Source organism: Neopsephotus bourkii, unplaced genomic scaffold (genome assembly GCF_033783945.1).
Source record: "Neopsephotus bourkii isolate Nb327-2 ecotype Australia unplaced genomic scaffold, CSIRO-AGI_Nbou_v1 NB_1600, whole genome shotgun sequence".
Classification (NCBI taxonomy): domain Eukaryota; kingdom Metazoa; phylum Chordata; class Aves; order Psittaciformes; family Psittacidae; genus Neopsephotus; species Neopsephotus bourkii.
In genome coordinates this window covers 2,326,672-2,350,503 of record NW_026902076.1, presented here as the reverse complement: position 1 = coordinate 2,350,503, position 23,832 = coordinate 2,326,672, and the positions used below count along the sequence as shown (strand labels likewise).

General features: G+C 40.4%; 1 protein-coding gene and 1 long non-coding RNA gene across 7 annotated transcripts in view; one reads left to right on the top strand and one right to left on the bottom strand.

Annotated features, from left to right (window-relative positions):
- The window catches only part of PKHD1 (PKHD1 ciliary IPT domain containing fibrocystin/polyductin), a 251,034-nt gene that overhangs the window by 45,527 nt on the left and 181,675 nt on the right, over nucleotides 1–23,832 (bottom strand). For 4 of the 5 annotated variants that reach the window (XM_061372231.1, XM_061372233.1, XM_061372229.1 and 1 more), the window contains exons 58-59: nucleotides 21,635–21,797; nucleotides 18,385–18,545 (exon numbers count right to left, since the gene is read on the bottom strand). In XM_061372231.1, the coding sequence (XP_061228215.1) occupies nucleotides 18,385–18,545; nucleotides 21,635–21,797 (324 nt within the window). Of the gene's footprint in view, nucleotides 1–16,228; nucleotides 16,369–18,384; nucleotides 18,546–21,634; nucleotides 21,798–23,832 lie in introns of those variants that run through there. The other variant, XM_061372234.1, reaches the window with a different exon arrangement.
- Nucleotides 11,419–21,114, top strand: LOC133222502 (uncharacterized). Of its 2 annotated transcripts, none has more exons than XR_009728301.1 (3): nucleotides 11,419–11,706; nucleotides 19,072–19,202; nucleotides 20,377–21,114. It is a non-coding gene; the product is annotated as an uncharacterized LOC133222502 (long non-coding RNA). The 2 variants fall into 2 exon arrangements; XR_009728302.1 differs by lacking the exon at nucleotides 11,419–11,706 and adding an exon at nucleotides 17,284–17,329.

Sequence of the window (23,832 nt, the reverse complement as noted above, 5' to 3'; positions counted from 1 at the left end):
CATGCAGTCCATATGCAAACTCCCTGATACAGATGATTTCTTACTGGAAGTCCTACAGATTCAGGAAGACATAACTGAACTTGCATGCCTCTAACCCACGGTGAGGTTTCCCTCTCACATCTATAGAGTTAAGACTGTCATATGGCTGGGACTGCTAGACTCTCTGTAGTTTGGAACAGGCTGAAAACCTCCTGCTTCAGCTGAGAGAAATCAACAGCTTGCAAGGGAAATTTATGCATCTTAGATACCTGTTCCAATGCCTGACTAGCCTTTCAGTGAAAACTTTTTCCTAAATCCAACCTAAACCTCCCCTGGTGCACCTTGTGGCCATTACCTCTTGTCCTATCACTTGTCACTTGGGAAAGAGACTGATCCCCACCTCACTACAGCCTCCTTTTAGGTAGTTGTAGAGAGCAATAAGGTCCCCCCTGAGCCTTCTCTTCTCCAGTCTAAACAACCCCAGTTCCCTCAGCTGTTCCTCATAAGATTTGTTCTCCAAACCCTTCACTGGCTTCATTGCCTTTGCCTGGACCCGCTCCAGCACCGCAATATCTCTCTTGCAGTGAAAGACCCAAAACTGTACACAGTATTTGAGATGAGGCCTCACTAGTGCCAAGTACACGGGGATTATAATTTTCCTGTACTGCCAAGCTATTTCTGATACAGGCCAGGATGCTGTTGGCCCTCTTGGCTGCCTGGCCACACTGCTGGTTCACATAGCTCTGTAGCTTTTCATGGGGTTGTTGTGGCTCAGCTGCAGAACCCAGTATTTTGCCTTGTTGAACCTCATACCATTGGCCACAGCCCATTTACCAGCCTGTCCAGATCCCTCTGCAGAGCCTTCCTACTTGTTATCTGCAAATGTATTGAGGCTGCACAGGATGCATCTCCTTAACATACCACAAGGTCTCCCTCAAGACCTAACCCATAGCCCACACCAACAGTGAACTGGAAATTACAGGCCCCAGAAACAAGGGAAAAGCAACTTTCATAGCACATGTGATACAGTGAGCCTCAGTCTGCCTGAAAGGAGGGGGACACCTGAACTGGCTGCCCATGGGTGACTGCATGTATTTCTACACTGTCATCATCTGTCTGTGTGGTCTTTGTGAGGTTGGAGTTTGGATGGATCTGGGAGCTAACCAGGCCCTGGGTTTCTCCACAGGTCCTTCTTTGAGAGCCGTGTCAACACAGACATTGAGTTCAGAGGTGCAGGGTTTCATCTCTGAATTAGAGGTTTTTTTGACTGTGCTGTTGAAAATGAAAATACAAGGAAAAAACACTTCTCAAATTCCATTGGATAACACTGGCAAAGAAAGACATGTTAGTATTATACCCACATATAGTTTATGTAGAGCTAAAACCTCAGAATGGCTTGAAAAATGCTTGTCAGTATTCCATTAAATCACTGTGGCTTAAGGTATTAAAGGTTGGTTTTGAATCTTCTTTCAATGAAATCTATGCTTTTATCTCAATGAAAACACTTCCATCTTACTAAACAAACACAATGTGATCATCAGTGTACCTCAGAAAATCCTCTTACATCTCTATCCCACAGTTTAGATTAAAGCTTTTATAGCTTGACTTCAGAATTCAACCACAAGATCAGCTCTGTTTACCTCTGCCTGAGCCTTTGCAGTGCTAATATATTATTTCTGTAACATGAAGAGCAAAGAAAAGGAATATAACATGTTCTTGCCGCAACACGTTAATTTTGATATAACCTTCTGGTGCTTGGCATTGCGGGCGCCAACATTTTTGCTGTTTAAAGAGAAAAACCAAGTAAGCAAGCAACAAACCCTTACTCAAGCCAAAAGCCTCCTTAAAGTGCTGGCTGCATTTTTTTTCCTGCAATACAAAGCATTCTCTTGTCAGTCCTGTTGGCAAGGTAGGGTTGTGCCCTGTCAATGCCAAGATGAGCCTTACTGGAACCTATTAATCATGAAACAGCTAACCTGTGAAAGGGGTCTGAAGCTGAATTATGAGGATTTTTATGCTGAGAGCACTAGAGGTTGGAAAGAAAAACCCTATGTTCAAGACTAGACCATCCATAGTAAGGTTTTTGTCTGACATGAGCGTACTTGAAACCCACAGACCTGACTGTGCCTCTCTTGCCCTCCCACCCTTTGTTTTACCCATTCAGGGCTGTAAAATCTTTGCAAAAGGATAATCTGATTGTATGGTGATTCCTAGGATCTCCAGTCCCATTTGCTACAGTATATGTCTTAAACGTCTGCAAATATAGAGACTGCTGGTGACGGTAAGATAAAGGGGAATTTGCTCTTGTAGTTCAAGCAATCCAGCATTAAGATTGTTCATATGGTGACACAATCCACTTTTATTTCTTGTTTCAAAGTTTCTTTTTTCTCCTAGACCCTCCATTACACTTCCAACAACACGTTCAAGCACTCAGACACATCCAACTTGTGGGAGGAAGCTTCTTTACAGAGAAAACTCTCAGACACAGTGGTGATTGCAGAAACCTCATGGACTTAACCAACTATTTATTGCCATTTAATCTTAGGCCTCATCTTTTTCCTTTGCAGATCCCAGACACCTTCCCCAGACACTCCAAGTCAGAGACAGAGTTTTCTAGAGACACAAAGATTGGGTGTCCGGTATCCAGCTCCTAACAAAATTATTTAAGATTTAGACATATATTTTCCAAGGGAACAATCATACAGTCTTTTGCCAGCAGACCCAAGTTTCACTTCTAGATGACCACAACTGAAGCAACTGAGCTTAGCCTGGCACCAGTTCCTACTGAATAGGTCACATTGAGATAAAGTCATGAAATAGCTGAGAAGACCTGTCCTAATGCTCACTGTAGACTCACAGCACAGGCAAAGCCACCTTTGCTCCTTGCAGAGGGTCACAATGACAACTTTGAGGGGGAATATTGGCTGGCTTTCAGTTAGGTCTGTTGGGTTATTTTGGATTTTTTAATATATTTTTTCCTTCTCCTCAAAACTCTAGAAACTCCCAAAGAAAATCACCTGAAAGAAAGAGATTTTGCTTTTTGAAAGACCTTCAACACATCTGCCTCGCACTGGAGCTGCACGAAAGGCAATCATGTTTTCCTAAGCAGCCCCCAAACTGTGAATATAAAAGCATGCAAATTCAACACCCACAAAAAAGAGGAATAAGATAATAACCCTGGACAATGAGAAAATTACACAAGTTCACTTTCCATGTCAGTATGCATTTCCCTTTAAGAATTTCCATTTCCCTTTAAGCAATTCTATTATTCACACATAGCATTTCTAATCATTCTTTCAAGTGTTTCTATGTAACTTATCAGGGTTTAATGAATGCCAGAATAAGCACTAGAGGGAAAATCCACATAACTGGACAGTAACCCAAAGGTTTTAACAAGACCTCTACATTTTTCTTTTTTAATATAATTTTTATTCAAGCATTTTCTGCTTTGATCAGAAAGATGGCTTTTTTATTGGTATTATTATTGACTTTTTCCCACCCACCCTCTTCCATAATCCACCTTCCCACAACTTGTGAGCCCTCCAGGGTTGCAGTGAAGCATTATTAGTTACAAAGGGCTTCTCTGGAAATATAATCTACAAGTAAAATCTGTCAAAGTAAACAAGTTAGCTTCTATTCTGCCTTCTACTGAACCCACACTCAGTTTGCAGAGAGAACAGTAAAAACCCCCTGCAAACATCCAACATTAATGTATGAACATGCTAGAGAACAAGACTGACTTGTTTAGTCTGCCATTCATAGAGGTATTCACTATTAATAGCAGTTCTCAAGAATGACCTGATGTCTGCAAGCTGTCAATCACACAAATTCTGGGACTCCTTATTAATGGAGGTTAGAATGGCTAAAGGAGTGGATGAGAGAAGATACATCAACAAATGGCACAGGAATTGGATCTACTTTTAGGTCAAACTGTCCTTTAATTGCTGCTTTGGAAGATGTGGGTAAGAGAAAAAAATGCCCCATCCCTGGAAGGCCAGGTTGGAGGGGGCCATGAGCAACCTGGTCTAGTGGAAGGTGACCCTGCCTGTGGAAGGGAGATTGGAACTGGGTGAGCTTTAAGGTCCTTTCCAACCCAAACCATTCTGTGATTCTATAATTCTATAATAAATGCTTAATATCATTTCCAAAGCAACCACCACCTTCAACAGGACACTAGAAACATGCTAAAACTTGATCCTGATTTTGAAGCCAGTCCTGGAGTTTTGTAGGACTCCTGTTTGCACTATTGTAAGCAACACTGCACTTGTACTTGAGCTCTGGCTGGTTTTGGGTTCTTTTCTGTGGAGTGTTATACAGGTATTTACACAGTCAGAGCATTTCTCTAGAGAGCTTTACACTTCTCAAGAGCAAGGAATGCTTTATGTGTGGTCACTGACTTTCTCTGAGCTTCCTTCTTACTTCAGACACAAATCTGAGTGACTAAAAAAGATATGGACTCCTTAAGCCCTAAAGAGTCAAAAGAGAAAGCAGGTGTCCGTCACTGCACAAAAATGCAAATCAGGCACTGCACAGGGAGCTGGACAAAGTAGTTTCTCTAAAGCTGACTTGGATGTCTTACATTGTGGTATTGAACAGTAAGGGAGACATCACATAATTTTCCTGCACTTAAAAAAAATTACCTTATTGATTCTACTTACACCTCTACTGATTTATAATAACTTCTAACATTTAGATTCAGAAGGCTGGAAAAGTCCTCAACAAGTGACACAGCCTCGTCCTCTGCCCCACAGCAAACTGCTCTACCAGATTTCATCACAGACAGGTCCTGCTGTTACTTTATATCTCACTTCTCATCTCCCTTTCCAGAGATGGAAAGAAGGCAGTTGTGTCCATCTCCTAAGGCACAGAGACATTACAGTCCAGCCCTGCTCCAGTGTGAGGTATGTTTTTAACTGTGGTCACTCCTCAGGGTGATTTGTCACAGGGTGCACCAAATCAGTATCAGAAGTCGAAGAAGAGCCACAGGCTCTCCTCAGGTATTAAGGAAATTATTTTTACTATGTATCTTCTCCAACTGAATATTTATCCAATAGAGCTGTACCCTCTGCTTCTTTCACATTTACTTTGGTACCACCTTGAACCCATTTGGCACCTTTGGTCAACTACTGCTATAATCTAGGGGAAAAAAATAGTGTTCTTGAAATATGGACCTTATAAGGGATGAAACTTCATTTTCAGGCCAGTAACTGTCGCATCTTTAGTGAGCATGGGAAAAAAACAATAAGGAGGCAGAATTACTCTAGTTTTGCAATGTGTTTATTAATTTCAAAGAAAGCACCGCAGGAACAAAGTTTATTAGTGAGTAGGAGGATGTTTCTGGAGCAGAGCCCAACTGAAAATAATCAGCTCCCTTTAATTAATTGCATAGAGTTTTATTGCATAACTGAGGGTTTTAAATGTTGGCCAATTAGCTTGTCAAACACCGAAGTTAAATTTTCTGTTGGTCTCTCAAGTAAGGTCTATGCCAAAGTTTTAATTCAACTTGCCTTATCCAAGCAACCAGAAAATAGGGCCTCTTGAAACTGAAATTAGTGGGCAGTTACCCAGAACTGTAAAAAAGGATAGAAAAGACAAAGGAAAAAAAACAGAGACCCAGAAATGCCGGACAGGGCCAACATCTGACTCAGGTCTATGACCCCTACAGTTGCAAGTTTACCTGGTCTTGACAACCTGTTTTCTCAGACAAGCTAAGGTACTGCTGCCAATTTAACGTGCCTACAACACATAAGAAGAAAGGATAAAAAGCTAACAATATACCTTTGAAAATAAAAATAGTTCCAGAACAGCTTATGGTGCTTCAGTATGACAGTTGCCTCACTACCTGTGTGTCTCTTTTCCCAGCAACTGGAGAATGCAGGATGATTTTATAATCATATGTATTTATATATTTATGCATGAAAATTAATATAAAGTTTCATATGGTAAGTTAACAACAATGTTCTTGGCATAATCTTAGACTAAGTATTCATATTTTATTTATTTATTTATTTATTTATGATTTATTTATTTATTATTCTAATTAAAAACTTTATTTTCCAGTCTCTTAAATGCAATGCCAGTGAGTTGACTTTTTCCCAAAGCACTGATCTATTTCTACAAAAATGCATTAGAAAATTAATATGTTCTTTTAGCTAATTATTTTATCTAATAATTATATTAATAGTCATGGTACATATCCTGAGAACCCCAAGGTGCTCATTGTGTCAGCTACATGTGCTTTGAACTTGGTAATGACATTCATAAATATCAAATATATGCTTTACAAATTAAGATTATGCATGTTTTGGCTCAGTAATTGCTTTTGGGTGTACCAAACTCTTGGTCCAAGCATAGTCAACATTTGCAGTTTGATTAGCTAAAATACTCTGTCCTGAGTGCACTATAGATGAAACTGAGATGGATAGTTTCTGCACTTCCTACTATTTTTGGTGCACATATCACCCAGCCCACATCTAGATCAGTAAACTAAATAGTGTTAGCATGTGATCTCACACACTGGGTCACGATCACCCATAGACTTTAACCATTAGTTTAATGGTTAACTTTGTATTTCCCAGAGAAGTTTTGGTTGCTGCAACTAACACTTTTTACCACGGTGCTCAGGCATGGGTGGATCCAGGCAAGAGGGGAGATACTATGGGGACATGAACAAAGTCATAAGCAAATGCTTTAGTTTAAAAGACTTGTTTAGAGTTGCTCTGTTACTTAGATGGGTTTCAGTAACAACCTGTGATGCAAGACCTTCCTTTCTTCTCCTCTAGTCCTTATTCATCCCACACGTTTCAGTTCCTCTAGGAGATCAGATGGAGCTTTTTTATATAAACATGTGGTACTACACAGCCCTGAGCCATCTCTGGAGCACTTCTATTTTGGACCAAATGAATCAAAACTGCTTCCTTGTTGGTGTGATCATGTGTTGCAAGACTGTAAGAAACTAAAAGCACAAATAAGAGAGCAAGGGTAACTAAGGTCATGCAGGCAGACATCTAAGTGTTTGCCTACTTTAGTAATACCACATAGACACTGTTAATTACTGGTATGTATTTTTGCCAGTGTTTCATATAAGCCTCACACTAGTTTGGGATCACATCATACCAGATACTACATAGACACTTCTTTAGTCCCAACACCGAAATGTCAGGAGCCTTCACAAAACAGTGAATGGAGGAAAGCAAAAAGAATTAGCCTCTTTTCACAGGATAACCAAGTGACTTCTTCAAAGTCACAAGAGAAGGTTTTAGCAGTTCTGCAGTCACACCTGCTGAGTGATTCTGCAGCAGCAGCCTGTGTTTCCCTGTCTGTCACAATAAATCACTCCTCACACGCTGATGGGCAAACTTGCTGGCTCCTGTGATGCAAGTCTGCCAGCAGTAAAACCTCTAGCACAGCATGTTGTAAACTAGGAGGACACTTAAAAGTGCCCTGAACAGCTAGACCTGAGATTGCTCTGCCCACAGTTCAAATTAGAAAGACCATGACCAACTTGAAGTGCAACCACATTAATATGGAAATGTGCCTGTCCTGGCAAGTCCTACCCTTATGTGTTTCAGTGACATGGCTTCAGGTTCAGAGCTGACTCATGTCCTGCCAGCCCAAACCACTGACAAAGCGTGAGTCTGCTTGGAAGAGGTCATGTCAACACGGCCATGTCCACATAAGAACTTGCCTTTCAGTTGTGCTTTCACATCACTGTCTGCAACCCACAACCTAATATTTTCCCTGCTCTTCTCGTGGTTCTTTTACAGCACAGAACCAGCACGGTAAAAATTAAGATGCTTCATCTGAAACATCCACAAAGGAAATCCTGTGCCTCTGATGAACCTGACTTCCTCAATTTCCTGTTTGCTGCACAGCTGTCTGCATTGGATGGGTCTCAGGGACATTTTTTGGACATATTTGTGTACCTCAGTTGGAAGCCAGGCTCCTTGAGTTAAAACATAAGGGTTTATAATCTTAAAAAAAAAAAAAAAAAAAAAGGAAAGAAATCACAGTGAAAACAGAAAGAATGAAAAGAAAATAAACCAATAAAGAATCTGTCCTGTCATAACATTTGAGGTTCTGGTATTTGCTGGCCTTGGAGTAGGTTCAAAATAAATGAGGGAAATGTGTATTTCATTAGATGCTAATATTTGGAAGATAAGAGGGAAAAAATGATGAAATGCTTCCAAGTACAGTTGTGAGGACAGGGCCTGCGTGTGCGTGTATAAACACACATGCTTTCAGACACACAAACATACAGTCATGATTCTTTCTGATTCAGAATACTACTACTACATAGGAAGAATTACAGTGGAAGGTAAAAAAAGGACTTATTTTTCCAGACCATTGCTCATCATGTGCATGATAAGGGCTTTTGCCCTTCTCATTCTCCATCTCTTTTCAAAACTGTACCCTTTGATAAGGTTTTTGGGTATGGGGTTTTTTTGCAAATGAGACTTGATCTTGTAAGCGATTGATCTTGTGATTGATCTTGATTGATTGATCAAGTGATCTTGAGACTTGATCTTGTAAGTCATTGAGACATACACAGGCATGCATAAAAAATATCTCAATCCTACACAAAGTAAACCGGGCTAGGTGCCTTAATAAAAAAAACCTGGTTAATAAAAAATCTAACCAGCATGTTTCCAGTTGATGGCATACTTGTTGATGGTTAATCTTTGAGGTCTCTTTTCCATTCACCACAGATGACTGTGTAATCGCTTGGCTCCTAACTGACCTAGTCTGTAAAGTCAGGACATAACACATGTTTGCCTCCTAGAGACACAGCGCCTTGGGCAGCAACAACGGTCATGAAGTGCCCAGAATTCTTTTGTTAATTAGCAGATGCAATGCAAGTGAACTAAAAGATGGGATTTAGGGATCCAATTTTTCAGGTATTTTGAAGACAGCAGAAAGGAGGAAAGCATTTGATGTCTGTGTTTCAAACATTGAGGAACAGGCAATGAAATTTTCACAAGTGATACCCAAAGCTTAGATCTTTCACAGCACATCAGAAGATAATGAGTCTCTGCAGTTTATTCTAATAGGTAGTTCTGGATGCAGATTTTCATGGGGGCTGTGTATAGAAGCATTTCACTGGCCTTAGAGTTTTTTTCCCAGCTAACCTTCAATACTTTACTACAAGCCCACAGGTTCTAGAGTTTAGAGATTTCTTTTCTAGCACACACCAAAATAAAAGCTTAATTTTGTTCTTTGCAGCTGGACCTTGTCTGAGCAAAGTTGCAGACAAAATCTTACCCCAGACATAAATCTAGCACAGGAAAAGAAATGAACTAAGTATAGCAAATAACATAAAATAATACAGTATTAAATATATATATGTGTATATATATGTAAAAGTAGAAGGAACTGAAAACCAAGGACGATGATGTAACATGTTACAATACTAGCTGTCAGACTGTGGCTTGCACGAAATTCAGTAGTACATGTGGATAAAAGCCACTGATCCGTGATAACCTCTTGTTAGGTAGGCAATACCTGCCAAGGAATTGATTAATTTCCATGGTCTAGGTTTCAGGTGGGGTTATATGGCAGCAAAGAGGCAGTGTGACTGCTGAGTGGGAAGACTGTGGAGGTAAGAGGCCTGTCATTAGACCCCTGACTTGTGGAGGTAGAAATGCCTGTTTGTGCTGGGGATCTTGGACAGGTCAGGCAGAATGAAAAAGTAGAGAAGGAACAGAGGTCAGGTTGTGGGTCTTGGGGATCATTGATGATGTGAAGGCTAACTTAGTGTCAAGCAATTTTGACCTTCTCGTGCTAGATCCTGGGCTTCATCGAAACTGTCCCCACTTCTGTCCCCTCCAGTTATCCCCTCTTTTTGTGCCATGCGTAACACACCACTTGACCACTTGCAGTATGTAACACACCACTTGACGTGCAAATCCATGCAAATGCACTGGATCTAAGGAGAATCAGTGTGTTGTGTGAAGCAAGCATTACCAAAGCCACCCTCTCAGCATCAGACATCTCCAACACAACATCCTACCTAAGTGTCTCCTCTTTTCCTTATAGTGGAGATTATTAATCAATAGATCTCTCACCTTCAGAAATCCAGTCTGCTCAGTATCAACATCTCATGAATGAACAGAAAATGTTATAATCCCACTTTTATAACATCAGATAGAATAGGAGACTACTAGATTTTTGTCAGTATAATTTGTCCTAAATATTTCTGAATTATTCACAGTGGTTGAAGCTAACTGAAAATTAATTCTGGAAGTTGGCTTTCTATGTTGGTATTGAAAGAAAAACGGGTTTGGTCAAAATCAGGTTGTGTTCACCCACCCCTTCCATCCCCCCAGAAAAGGAGGAAAATGAAAATTGCTTTGGATTAAATATTTTAAGCCTTTAACACTTCCTTCTTTTTTTTTTTTTTTTTCCCATGGAAAAAAGTATTTCCAGGGAACTCTAGGAGGAAAGCAGTTTCTGTCTGCTTTTATTCACCAATATTTTTCAGAAGAAAATAAGCATTTATCATTCACATGGCTTGCTAGCTTTCTTCCTCAAGTTAGAGCTCTGATTAAGGAAAAAAAAAAAAATCAAATAAACCCTTGTGGTTTTTGTGTTTGATCTGGTATCATCAGAGAGTATCTGAACATCTTAAATGTTCTAGTTCTGTATTTTCATGGTTTTGTAGTTACTCAGTAATGTAGAATCATAGAATGTTAAGATCATCAAGTCCAGCTGTAAACCTAAGAGTGCTAAGTGCCTCTAAACCATGTCCCTAAGTGACACATCTACATGTCTTAATGCCATAGCAGAGGAGAACCAAGAGTTGGAGATATCAGTTTCAGACAAAGTGGAACCAGGGCTATCCTACAGAACAGTGGCTGGATTTCCTGGTGCACACCAGTGCGCAAAAGTTTTTCCTTTAGTTGGGGCAAAAAAATTGGAGTTTCTCTTCAGGGAGCATTTCTTGGTATCCAAGAAATGGATACCAAGGGGTATCCCCCTTTGGAAGGGCAGTGTTTTCTTCGCAAACCACTTTTTTTTTTTTTTTTTTTTTTTTTTTAACCTGTAAGAGTCTGTTATCTTCAAGGACTTATCCATTTACTAGCTTTGATTGAAAGTGAAAATGGGTTAGAAGTTACTGGCACACACATACATATGCACATACACTGATGATTACATGAATCTCATGCTTAGGGAAAGACAACTTTTCTTTAGAAAGAGAGAAAAACATGATGTGTCAACATCAATACATTAACTATGTTTGCCAGGTTAGCTGATACCCTCATCTGAAAAACTCAGGAATGTGATCCAGTGGTGCCAATCCAGTAGATGGCTGTGGTGCTCACTCAGAATCTTGGCCCCAGGCTGTCCAACACACTCTAAAATGGATAAGAAAGATGCTTTGCTATCCACAGGCCTTGATCAATCCCACAAAGAGAGTAAAAGAGAGAGATATCCCTTGGTGTTTGTGCCTGCTTCTCTTTCAAATGGAATTAATGGTGGTTTAATGGGGTATGAAAGGATGTTTTACTGGAAACAATGAGGAACAATTGTCTAGCTCACGTTTCATTTCACAGGTCATTATTGCATTAAGAAGTAAATCGACCAAGTCCGGTAAATAACAGTCTGTGTTTTGCCCAGAGCTTCAAACCAACAATCTTAGCAGTCACCAACTAATATCTTTGTCATTTTTAACCCTTGAAGGGATCTGCTGGGGGCTAAACAATTATAGTCTTCACCCACCCCTAGCAGGTAAGCATTATTCATTTTATTTCTCATCCCTTCTTCCTGCAAACCCCACGAGGCTGGGTTTTTGCATTGTTGTTTTGTTTATTAGCCAACCTAGCCAACTGTGTGTCTGGTGGCCTTGAAAAACAACACATATTTTAGTGACTGCTGCAGGCGTCTTTAAACAGGCTGCTTCCTCTGCAAAATTAATTGTTGCAAAATGCAGTGCTTCTCCTGTAAAGCTCTGCAAACTAACACTCAGCAGTTTGGTTGGATTATAGATATGCCTCTAAGATCTAAGGAAAATAATATAGTTATACTTGCAGGATGCAATTCACATTTCTTTTTTTTAATTGCATAAACACAGCCGTCTTGCCTCCTTAAAGGTACCAGCCATCAAGCTTAGAGAGGCTGTATGTCGTATTCTGTCCCTGACTCTTTTTGAAGCAGCTGCAAACTTCACTTTCCTGTTTCTCCTGAAGCCTTCTGGGTTGACTATTAATATCAGCAGTTTCTTTTAGAAAGGTACCAGAAAGGTTTCTGGATGATATCTGGTATAAAAACCAACTACTGGCTCAGATTTGTGGGCATCACTGAAGCAGGAATAAGACTGATACAGTCCTTAGGAGAAAAAGGCATGATGTCTGAGCTACTGAGTTGTAATGAGAGGTTCTAGGCAAGGAACCTGTCTCAGTTTTTGTTCCTTGGTGCTGTAAACTCCATTCAGACCCTGTACACCGCTTTCTGTGGGATTAGACTCTACATACTGCACAACCTTTCAAGGGCATAAACATTCCAGAAGAACAGGCACTTTGGCTGAGAGTGATCAAGTGCATGGATTGGGAAAGAATCTCTCTGCACTAATTACCTCCTTAGTAGTCACTCTTCGTCTTCATCAGCAGTATTTAGAAAGTTCTAATTACCAGATCTTCCTACTGCATCACCCAAAATTTTGAATCCACAAATCACTGTCAGACCTCAAAGATTCCTTCAGATCACTGAGCATCCTTACAGAATTTTGAAAATAGGTCCAGAAAGTTATTTGATCCATTCCTTCCCTCGCCTTGGGAAAAGGACCAGCTCCATCTGGATCAGCTAAGGATGTTTGCATAACTTTTACTGATAGTGACATTACAACCCACTCAGGCAAGTTGCTACAGTGTTTTGTTGTCTTTATTGTAACCTTTCCTCCCTTAATATAAAATTAACTTGATGAAATTTCAGTCTATTATTTTTTATTCTATAGACTTTTCCATATTTTGAAGGTAGTTCTTAATTCTCTCATCCATTTCTTCTCTTCAAAACCGAGCCGCCCAAGTTTCAGCCATTTTTCATAGCTCCAGTTTCCCAGATGGCTAATAATTCTTTTCACCTTTAACTGTCAGAGTACTAAATCAATCCATGAGTCATGTGTGCATTGATTATTCAGACTCTATGTACCACCAATGGTTTATAAATCACAACTTCAGAACCACCACCCTGAAATACTAACCTCATCATGTCAATGATAAAAAAGCTGATGTTCAGGTCGCAGGCAGTATTTATATACAGAAAGGTAGAGAGGTGGATATCGAATACATAACTAAACTCCTAAATGAAGATGACGTGGTGTTTGGGGGCTTCTGAGCTATTTTTTTAACTCACAGGGAAACAAATGGACTCTCTGAGACTTCACAAACTCTAAAAATTATGTCTTTTTTCCAAAATATTTTTTTAAATATAAGAGTTTGATTTTGAAAATGACAGGCATCAAAAAAAATCATCCCAACTTTGTTCTTGGCTTTGGCCTCAACTTAATTAAGGTCTGCTGAAACCTTTATCAAGGATGTGCTTTCAGGAAAATTAAGTAAAAAGTTACAGGCATTTTCTGATCATATTACATTTGACTTTTATAAAACAATAACTTAGTAGCAATTCTTTTAATGTTCTCCATTGTTACCTTCAACCCATTTTGCATGGAACATTTATTGCAGAAAAAGCAAATTTCTATCTGCGAAGAAACAGAACAACAAACTTCAGAGGGAAACAATAAATGTTTCATGCCAATATTGCATCTGTTTTATTCCTTGCAAATCTACCAAACTCACATTCTTTTCTCAATCATCTTTAATTACTACACAGTTATACATACCAGGTGTGCTTAATCATAGTCCTTGAAATACTAAATATATATGGTGCAACATTTTTAAACAGCTTACTGCTAAATCATGCTGGCAGCTTGTGTGTCAACATTATACACTTCCACAACTATTAATTGCTAAGTTTATTCAATAATAAAAATTACCAGAAGAAAGCAGATTGTACAAAAATCCGTGATCCACATCCCTGGGAATTTAAAACTATTAAAACTTATATATGGCAGACTATTGTTCTGGCCAAATTTGAAGCCATTTTTAAAGGGAAAGAAGAAAAATGTGAATGACTCACTTCTGCATTTGCACACTGGGGACTGGATCTCTGCCTTTGTGAATATAAACATGCAAAGGTACCTATCCTGAAGAATCTAATATTGCCTAGGAAAGCAGCCTGCTTTCATGCTCTCATACCTTGCTATATGTAATTCTCATAGTCTAATGCTCAGCTACAAATATCAGCTGAGATTAAAGGCCTATATAGCAAGTTGCAACATTTTGGGTTTGCTTGGAAAGTGAGTCATATTCTCCCCTCTAACAAGGGGAAAACCAGCTCTGCAAGTATAGATACTAGCAGACAGATTTTTCTGATGGCCATATCCGTTCTTCATACCCCTCCCCAAGTTCCCATTTCTCTGGCTATAACCCCATTGTCGTATCTCTCCTACAAGGCAGGATAAAAGAAGAAAAAGGTTCTTAAGTTACTGGTCCTCTGCTACATGTCCTCCAAGGGAAGACAATAAACTTCAATGTCTTTGGGAGCTAGCTGTTGTCAGATTACAGACATGAGGCAATATGATTACAGAGTCCTATAAATATTGCAGATAGCCAACAAATGGTTGAAATTTTAACTACAGCATGATGGTTGTATCAGCTTTCCTTTGTGGAGCAGGGGTTTTAAACTGGACACACATCAACTGATCACACAACCTTCTGACTTACCCTTCATTCCTCAGCTAGAAACGCCCATGTTTATAGCTAATTCTGCTGTACAGCTTATGAGGCTGTTGTTTCCTGTATCATGGTACCATTTCATGCTTCAGGCCTGGCCCCAAGCTCTTTTGTAGGAGGTTTGGTGTACAGATGAGTTTAGAGAGAAAAACATTTTGTCATCCAAAAATGGCAGCTCAAAGAGATTAAAATAATTACAAAATCATGTTAAACTCATTAAATTGTTTTGGATAATTTGAAAAATGATACTGTGCAAGCACCCCATAAATTATTTAGGGGGGGTTGTTGGAAAACGCTTCACTCTAAAATTTTGCAGTATTAGGTTTAAAAGAAGAAAAAAAAGGAAAAACCATTTTTGGATTAAAAAAATAATTATGCTTTGACTCAAAACAACAGTTGTTGTTTCTCCTTTTAATTTTACTAGAAATAATGACAGCAAAATTCTTGGATCGGTTCCCTACAGTTTTGTTTTGTTTTCCAAATTCTGTGATTTATCCAGAAAAACTAAAACTACAGGTTTTACATTAACAACTCTTTTTCTAGAGAAAGCCACAGTAAAAAGACCAGGGCTATGACCCAATGAGCTAACACAGCAGGTGAAAGATCAGGTACACAGAAAAACAAAGGAAAACAAAAGTGGGTACATGAATAAATATACATTGCATGGATCACAACTGGCCATCTACAATGGGCAGAACTCAGGAAGCCAAATGGTCTTTCCTTGCTTTCTGCATGCATGCACAAATATATCTACACAAATAAGTTATTATATATATTCTATATTGATTTAGTCTTCAGTAAGAGACATCAGGAGAATTAAGATCATACTGACTGATCCCTTGTGCTCCAGTTATGGCTCTCACAGCCTCTTCTTTATGGCATTTTTCAGAGGAAACATCTTCCTGACTTTTGTGTCCCTGAGGTATGAGTGTTTCCGTTTGCTCCCCCTTGAAGTAGCTAAGATGTCTAGCAACGGCTGAGAGCCAATAATTTCAAGCTTATTGTCCCAACTGAAAGCTTAAAGGGAATGCATATATGCATCTGGATAAAAGTGCAATTAAGAGGATGTGGAAAGCCAGAGCTTTTGGCTTGAAGAAACTTGTGGCCCTGAACTGGGGAAGTGGCAAGGATATTGTGTAGCTACCTGAAAAGACTGTCAAAGCACTAAACAGTGCACTGCGGTGCTCTGACAAAGCTGCTGGAAACAGTTAGAATTACTCAGGTTGAATAAGGCATCAGGTGGGTAGGTGGACGTGAGGCTCAGTGGGTGGGTCTTGACCACCCAGATAATTTAAGTACTGAATGTTCATCTGGACTCAGCAAAAGCAGAACTTCAAGGGTGAAATTCTGCTCAATAGCATCATAACACCACCATCTTCATTAACCTTGGAACAGTGTTGAACCAAGTGGGAATCTGGCCCCATGGGAGACCTGTGGAGCAGGTAAGTAGAGCATTTTCTCCTGTTCATCTAGCATGGGAGCCTGTGTTGAGTTGTGCGAAATAGTGCTACAACCTTCACAAAGTAGAAGGAAGAGGTAGAGAATAGAAGACGATGACCATGAATTCACCTTAGCATCAAGCTGTGCCTTTCCAAATGTCAGCCTTGAGAGGAATGGAACTGCAGGTCAAAATGCGAAATACAGAGGAATTTAACACATCCTTGTGAAGGGAGGGGGAAGATATCCCCATTCATATTTGGGCATCAAGAAGAAAACACAGCAATTTTGTTATAGCCTCAGAGGCAGGCAGCATTTACCATATGCTGTTGCCTCCATTACACAAGGAGATAAACACTGCGGAGTGCAGGTTGCGCTCTTAGTGCACTTTAGATGGTGGGGATTCCTGGCGTGCCTATGACTGTGTACCAGGGCGTACTAAAAGAGGTGCAGATCTAAATAAAACCCAGCTCTTTATGCAAAAGTAAGCATGCATTAATATGCAAGTGCTAAGTGGTAATACTGATGGGGTATGTGCGCTTGCATGAGATTCATAACCAGGGGAGAAAAGGTAGAGTAAAAGTGAGTGTGTCTGTATCTAGACAATACATTAATCAGCCCTGTAAGCAGCCAGTTAGAGTGGGATCCTTAGAGGAAAAACCTTACACATTAGACATTTTGTTTAAAGATTAAAGAAGTTCTCGTGTTTAATCAGTTTTAGAGCGGGATGGAAAACGGGATTAATTATAGTCCTTTCCATCAGTCTCCCATACCGCTGGAGTCACAAACGATACGCCTTTTCAGCAAAATGGCCACCATCAGCAGCAGGCGCAGGAAAAGCTAATTGTAATTAAAGAGTTTATTTGGAATCAGAGAGCAGAGTTTTAATCAGGATGAGAAAGGAGCCTTGCTGTGTGAACCTTCAGAAAGTGGTTGCTGAGCAGAATGGGCCTTTTTAAAGCAGAGAAAGGGGTCTTTAAACTTCTGGAGTGGGTTTTCAGCTTGATTATCTCCTCAGTGGGATATGGATGAAAATCCTTGCTGGGCCAATTATTTTTATTATTTTGCATTTATGTAGCATTTATGTTGCATGTCTTAATGCTCTCAGAGGACTTTGCAAAAGGCAGGTAAGTTCTGTTCTGGTCTTAAAATGAATTAATTAAACTGTAAAGAGGCAAAGAAGGTTGGGATGATGCCAGGTGACATGATTCCTACACCTGGGTCAGAGCAATCCCAGGCACAGCTACAGGTTGGACAGAGAAGAGATTCAGAGCATCCTTGTGGAGAAGGACTTGGGGGTGCTGGTCGATGAGAAAAAGAACATGAGCCAGCAGTGTGCGCTTGCAGCCAGAAAGCCAACTGGGATGCATCAAGAGGAGTGTGACCAGCAGGTCGAAGGAGGTGATCCTGCCCCTCTACTCTGCTCTTGCAAGACCTCACTTGAAGTATTGTGTGCAGTTCTGGTGTCCTCAACATAAAAAGGACATGGATCTGTTGGAACAAGTCCAGAGGAGAGCCATGAGGATGATCAGGGGACTGGAGCACCTCCCATATGAAGATAGGCTGAGAAAGTTGGGGCTGTTTAGCCTGGAGAAGAGAAGGCTGTGTGGAGACCTTATAGCAGCCTTCCAGTATCTGAAGGGGGCCTATAGGGATGGTGGGGAGGGACTCTTCATTAGGGACTATAGTGATAGGACAAGGGGTAACAGGTTAAAACTTAAACAGGGGAAGTTTAGATTGGATATAAGGAGGAAATTCTTTCCTGTTAGGGTGGTGAGGCACTGGAATGGGTTGCCCAGGGAGGTTGTGAATGCTCCATCCCTGGTAGTGCTCAATGTCAGGTTGGATGAAGGCTTGGGTGACATGGTTTACTGTGATGTGTCCCTACTTATGGCAGGGGAGTTGGAACTAGATGATCTTAAGGTCCTTTCTAACCCTAACTATTCTATGATTCTGCAGGAAGGCAGAAAGGCATTAATGAATACTGAACTGTGCAATGAGGTCTACCAGACTTCTACACTATAATTCTCTACACCCATCCCGGAAAAGCACCACACAATCTGGGACCACCTTCTTCTCGACCTCAGTTGTAGGTCTTAGTGAAAACCTGCGGTAAAATCACATCTCATGTGTCAAATGTATGCATGAATTTGCAAGCACTCCAGAGAACACAGGCACTTACCAGCTTGCAAGTAGAACTGTGTCCATTCAAATTCTGAGTTTGGGAAAACAGCAACGGGTGGTTCTAGGTTCAGGACACTTCCATCTAAATCCTTGAAAAGGGCTTTCCTTGAGCCTCTGCAACTTTTTTCAGGGAACATGGTATCTTCAGAGGTCTGAACACTGAGAGGTAGGAGAAGTAACGTTATTATGAAGAGAGTAAAGGAAAAATATTGTGCCGTTGTTTGCAATTTATTTATGCTGGCAACAAACACTTCTGCAATATGTTGATATTTACAAGGTGAATTCACCTGCCCAAGAAAAGAAAAAAAATGGAAAATAAATGAAAATAAGTAAAACTTAAGCATATCAGTTGAGATCTAGCATGGTCTGAAAACAAATTCTGTAGCAATATTTATATTTTGTCATGTTTGTATCCAAACCCCCAAAACTGACAAACAAATTAACATCATCTCTCTTCAAATGTTGACTGGATTTGGACAGAAAAAATCATCTCTTCCCACTATAACTTCTATCCACAAATCTCCTTCCTGGGGTTTGTCTTGGCCAGCATGGACTGTCATGGTCCTTAGAGCCAGCTATACCGTAGCAGTTTGAGTACCTCTAGTTCCTTCTTGGCTTTCTTGATTCAAGGAACTGCAGTTATGCCTCCATCAATATCCATATGCCATTGATTTTTTACCTGTAGCAGATGAAACCTGTAGTTGCTGACTGAAGCAGAAAAGTCTATTGGCTGCTATATCACCAAGTGACCAGGAATATCTCTACTGCAGTATGTCATGCTGATATGGCACAGGCATTGCTCTTCACATCCACAAGGTGATGGATAGTTTACTTTGACAGAATGGTTTGTACATAGTATTTTGTTAAAAAACATTGGCTACCCAGCAGTACCTGTTTGCCTTGCTCTTACCCCTGCACTCTAGAATGGGGGAGCCCTCTAAAGGGATAGAAAATTGCACCTTCCCATGAGCAACTAATCTTATGCAGGAGAAAGCATGAAGCAAGGTGAAATGACAGACAGTATAAGAGAAGGAACCAGCAGGAAAGACACAAATTGAGGCTTGGAGACTCCTAGAACAAGCAGGAAGATTTACAGTCATGCCACAGAGGGTTTATCTATCCAAATTAAACAGTTTCAGAGACCATTCTTCTCCTACGTCAACTTGTACAGTCTGTCCATATCTATAGAGCTAAATTCCCTTAGCATTCAAAACAGGATGGTCACATCTGTGACCATCAGTTTGGAAAAGTTCTTGAGCTGAGTTCTCAAACTATGGCATTAACTAGGTCAATGCTAGCTGGCTCCCGACAAAGCCAAGCGAAAGACCATGCTAAGAGTTAGACAGATTTGCTTGAGGGCAGCTCACCTCACCTGAGACATATATATGGCAATTGAAATGAATCATTTCCTAGTCAAGGGTCTCTGTCAACTACAGAATAAGCTTAGTGTCCTTAGATTACTTGCCTAACTTTTGGATCACTAAAGTTTATTGATCTGAATCACTTGTTGGAGGTCTCAAGTACTTTTAACTGTATTTTGACTAAAAGTTTAACACAGCTTAAAGGAATTCGCCAACCGATCATATCACTTTTATCACAAAATACAATGAGATAAGACGGTTTGCAACCCAGTAAAGTCCATGGACAAGTTTAAATCTTGAAGAAAACTTAGAATTTCTTGGGCTTCACTTGGAAAACCCCAATTATTGGTATTTTGAATACAGCAAACAGATATAGGCGGAGATTTACAGCTACTGTAGAGAAACAAATGGGCTAATGCCCCAAATCGACACAATTCAAAAGAGGTAGAGAACAAAGATAGATCCTCTAATCCTGACAGCCAATTCTTGAACATCTCTCAGAAGATCCAGCATTTCAGAAGTTTAGGTCTACCAATGGGACAAGCAAAGTATTTCATGGTCTTGCTATATTCCCCGATGTTTCTATTTTATCTCTTGCTCTAAGGCAATCCTCATCTTCCCTTTGACAGGACGTATCCATCAAGGTATCCCTTCAGGATGCTGAAGCAGAACAATGCAGCCCAGTCTGGATCAAGCCCAGAAGTTGCAAAGGTGGATTAAATAAATGCATGCAGATAATGTGTGATGAGCACCAAGAGATGTAACGACCCTCAGAGGTTTACCAGACTACTGAGAAAGCATTCAGTAATTCATGTGTATTCATCATGTTTGAAAATCACCAGCTCTTGCAACTGACTGCGTATTCAGCAGCTCACTAATAGCATAATATCGTGGGATGGATACAAGAGTGAAACATAATGGGAGCTGACAAGCTGGACAGGTCTCAGAAATCTACACACAAACTACTGCCCAGAGCAAAAAGCAAAAATATAGACTAAAATAAAAATCCTGGCAGAAGACTGGAGGGGCTCTAAACATTGCAGTGTGGGACACCTCCAATTATTTTTGACTGGCAAGTGGAGTCCTTGCTGGACTTTTTTCTACTTCAAGGCTTTCCTGACATAGCCTCTGTATTGAGTTCACTAGTTGTAATAAGTAAACAGGCATGCAGTTTCCATTGGATGTGGTATGCTTAAACTGCTGCAACCAGTAGTGACTTAAGGTAACAGATGAAGCTCTCCCCTCCCTCCTCCATGTTCCCCCCCGCACAGATGATATTCTCTCTGGGCATGAGCAGTTCTGGCAGTGATTTGACATCTCACAGCCTGCCTGGTACTGATCAACATTTCTGATGTGATCTTGCAGGCAAAAATCAAGCTCCAGTTCCCCAACCAAAAGGACATTCCCTGTCTCAGGGTTTTTTGCTGGGGGTCCTGACATTTTCTGAAGCCTGAAGCTGACAAGTCAGAGATGCTCAGGATGTTGTTTTAAAAAATAGGATGTGTGAGGGTTTTTTGCTATACAAATGTCAGTAAAAGAGGAAATCCAAGAGTCTTAGTCTGGAGATGCACCTTGATGGAATCTGAACCTCAAATTTAAAAACAAATTAAAAAAAAACCTAAAATAAGTGCGGAGCTTGTTGTTTGTTTGTTGTCTGAATTCATGTTTTTCTGTACATGTTTGTTTGATGTCTGAGCTTGTTCATTTTTGCCAGACAAGAGCAGAGACAAGGAATGGGACTGCTCTGCTGCTAGACATCCAGTCTAAACTAATTGCTTAAACTCTTTCTAAAACAATATGAAAACCAGATGTTAGGATAGTCCCGAAACTGTAGGTGATTTTTTTGCATAAACCATTGAAAAAATAATTCAGAATTAAGCATATTACCTTGTTGGATGAAAGTAGAACTTGTCCTTCTCATTGACATGTAACATCTTTGATGTCTCTGCAGTGATAAGCGGCATGACGCCTAAATGGTCAGCACTTGACATGATGCAGGCATCCCTGTCTTCACTGTAGCAGCTCTTTGTAAAACCAGTAAAGGTGACTTCTGCAGGGATTAAGAGAAGATCAAGTATGGAAAATGATTACAGGAGTGCCAGAACTAGAGAGAGAAAGGCTTTGTTCTGTTACATTTTCCAAGTTAAGTTGCTCCCCTGTGTATGTCTTTGCACAAATAATTTTAAATCAGACTAATAGAATCATAGAATAGTTAGGGTTGGAAAGGACCTTAAGATCATCAAGTTCTAACCCCCCTGCCATGGGCAGGGACACCTTGCACTAAACCATATTACCCAAGGCCTCGTCCAACCTGGCCTTGAGCACTGCCAGGGATGGAGCATTCACAGCTTCCCTGGACAACCTATTCCAGTGCCTCACTACCCTAACAGGAAAGAATTTCCTCCTTATATCCAATCTAAACTTCCCCTGTTTAAGTTTTAACCTATTACCCCTTGTCCTGTCACTACAGTCTCTAAGGAAGAGTCTATCCCCAGCATCCCTATATGCCCCCTTCAGATACTGGAAGGCTGCTATGAGGTCTCCACACAGCCTTCTCTTCTCCAGGCTGAACAGCCCCAACTTTCTCAGCCGACCTTCATATGAGAGGTGCTCCAGTCCCCTGATCAGTCTCGTGGCGTCCTCTGGACTTGTTCCAACAGATCCATGTCCTTTTTATGTTGAGGACACCAGAACTGCACACAATACTCCAAGTGAGGTCTCATGAGAGCAGAACAAAGGGGCAGGATCACCTCCTTCAACCTGCTGGCCACACTCCTTTTGATGCAGCCCAGGATATGGTTGGCTTTCTGGGCTGCAAGTGCACACTGCTGGCTCATGTTCATTTTCTCATCGACCAGCACCCCCAAGTCCTTCTCCGCAGGGCTGCTCTGAATCTCTTCTCTGTCCAACCTGTAGCTGTTTCTGGGATTGCTCCGACCCAGGTGTAGGACCTTGCACTTGTCATGGTTAAACTTCATGAGGTTGGCATCAGCCCACCTCACAAGCGTGTCAAGGTCCCTCTGGATGGCATTCCGTCCCTCCAGCGTATCAACTGAACCACACAGCTTGGTGTCATCGGCAAACTTGCTGAGGGCACACTCAATTCCACTGTCCATGTCAGTGATGAAGATGTTAAACAAGACCAGTCCCAACACCGATCCCTGAGGGACACCACTGGTTACTGGTCTCAAGCGAACATTGAGCCATTGACCACAACTCTTTGTGTGTGCCCATCCAGCCAAAAAATAGTATTCATCATAGATCTTCAGTTAGCTTTAAAATATTGCATAGCTAAGCTATATCTTAAATTGACACAAACCAGCTCATGCCAATAGGAATTTTAATCAAAGGAAATAGTAACTGAGAAAGTAACAAAAGCAAGGGCTGTATTAGTAAGAACCAGCTTAATGGCAACCTGCCATTATGGTTTATCCACTTGCCAGATCTTAATATAACATGAGCTGGTGACCTGTGCTTGGATCTGTCACTGAACTCTTCTGAAGCTACAAAATCCATGTTTTGCCACAAATTTTCTGTGAGACCCTGAGAAAGTCTATTTGTCTTTCCTGTCTCCCTTACTCTTCAGTAAAAAGAGGATAATGTATTTTCTTACAAAAAAATATGTAACAGTGAAGGATAAATAAACCTGCAAGTTATTTAGATCCCACCACAGCAACCACCTATCTAGGTTCTATTAAGTGCAAAAATTATTCTGGGGACTATAAAATTCAATTGAACTAAAGATGCGGAATACACACATAACTAACTTTTATCCCTCTTGTGCAATCCCTTATAACAATAAAAGCCATAACTGTTTCTGTGCAACTGTAGTCATTATGTTCTACGCAAATTCTATGCAAAGTATGCTATTCACATCTCAAGCTCAGTATCTTCATTTAGCTAGAGGTAACTGTAGATCAGAGCGAGATGAATCAAGTGGAAAAATAGCCCAGAAGGCAGGCATGTTTGAGGTAGAATATTACACATTATTTTATACATTAATTGAAATACATTAGCAAATGACATAATTATACTGCAGTAGATTCAGGAAGTAAAAAGAAAAACAAATAATACTTTTTTTGTTG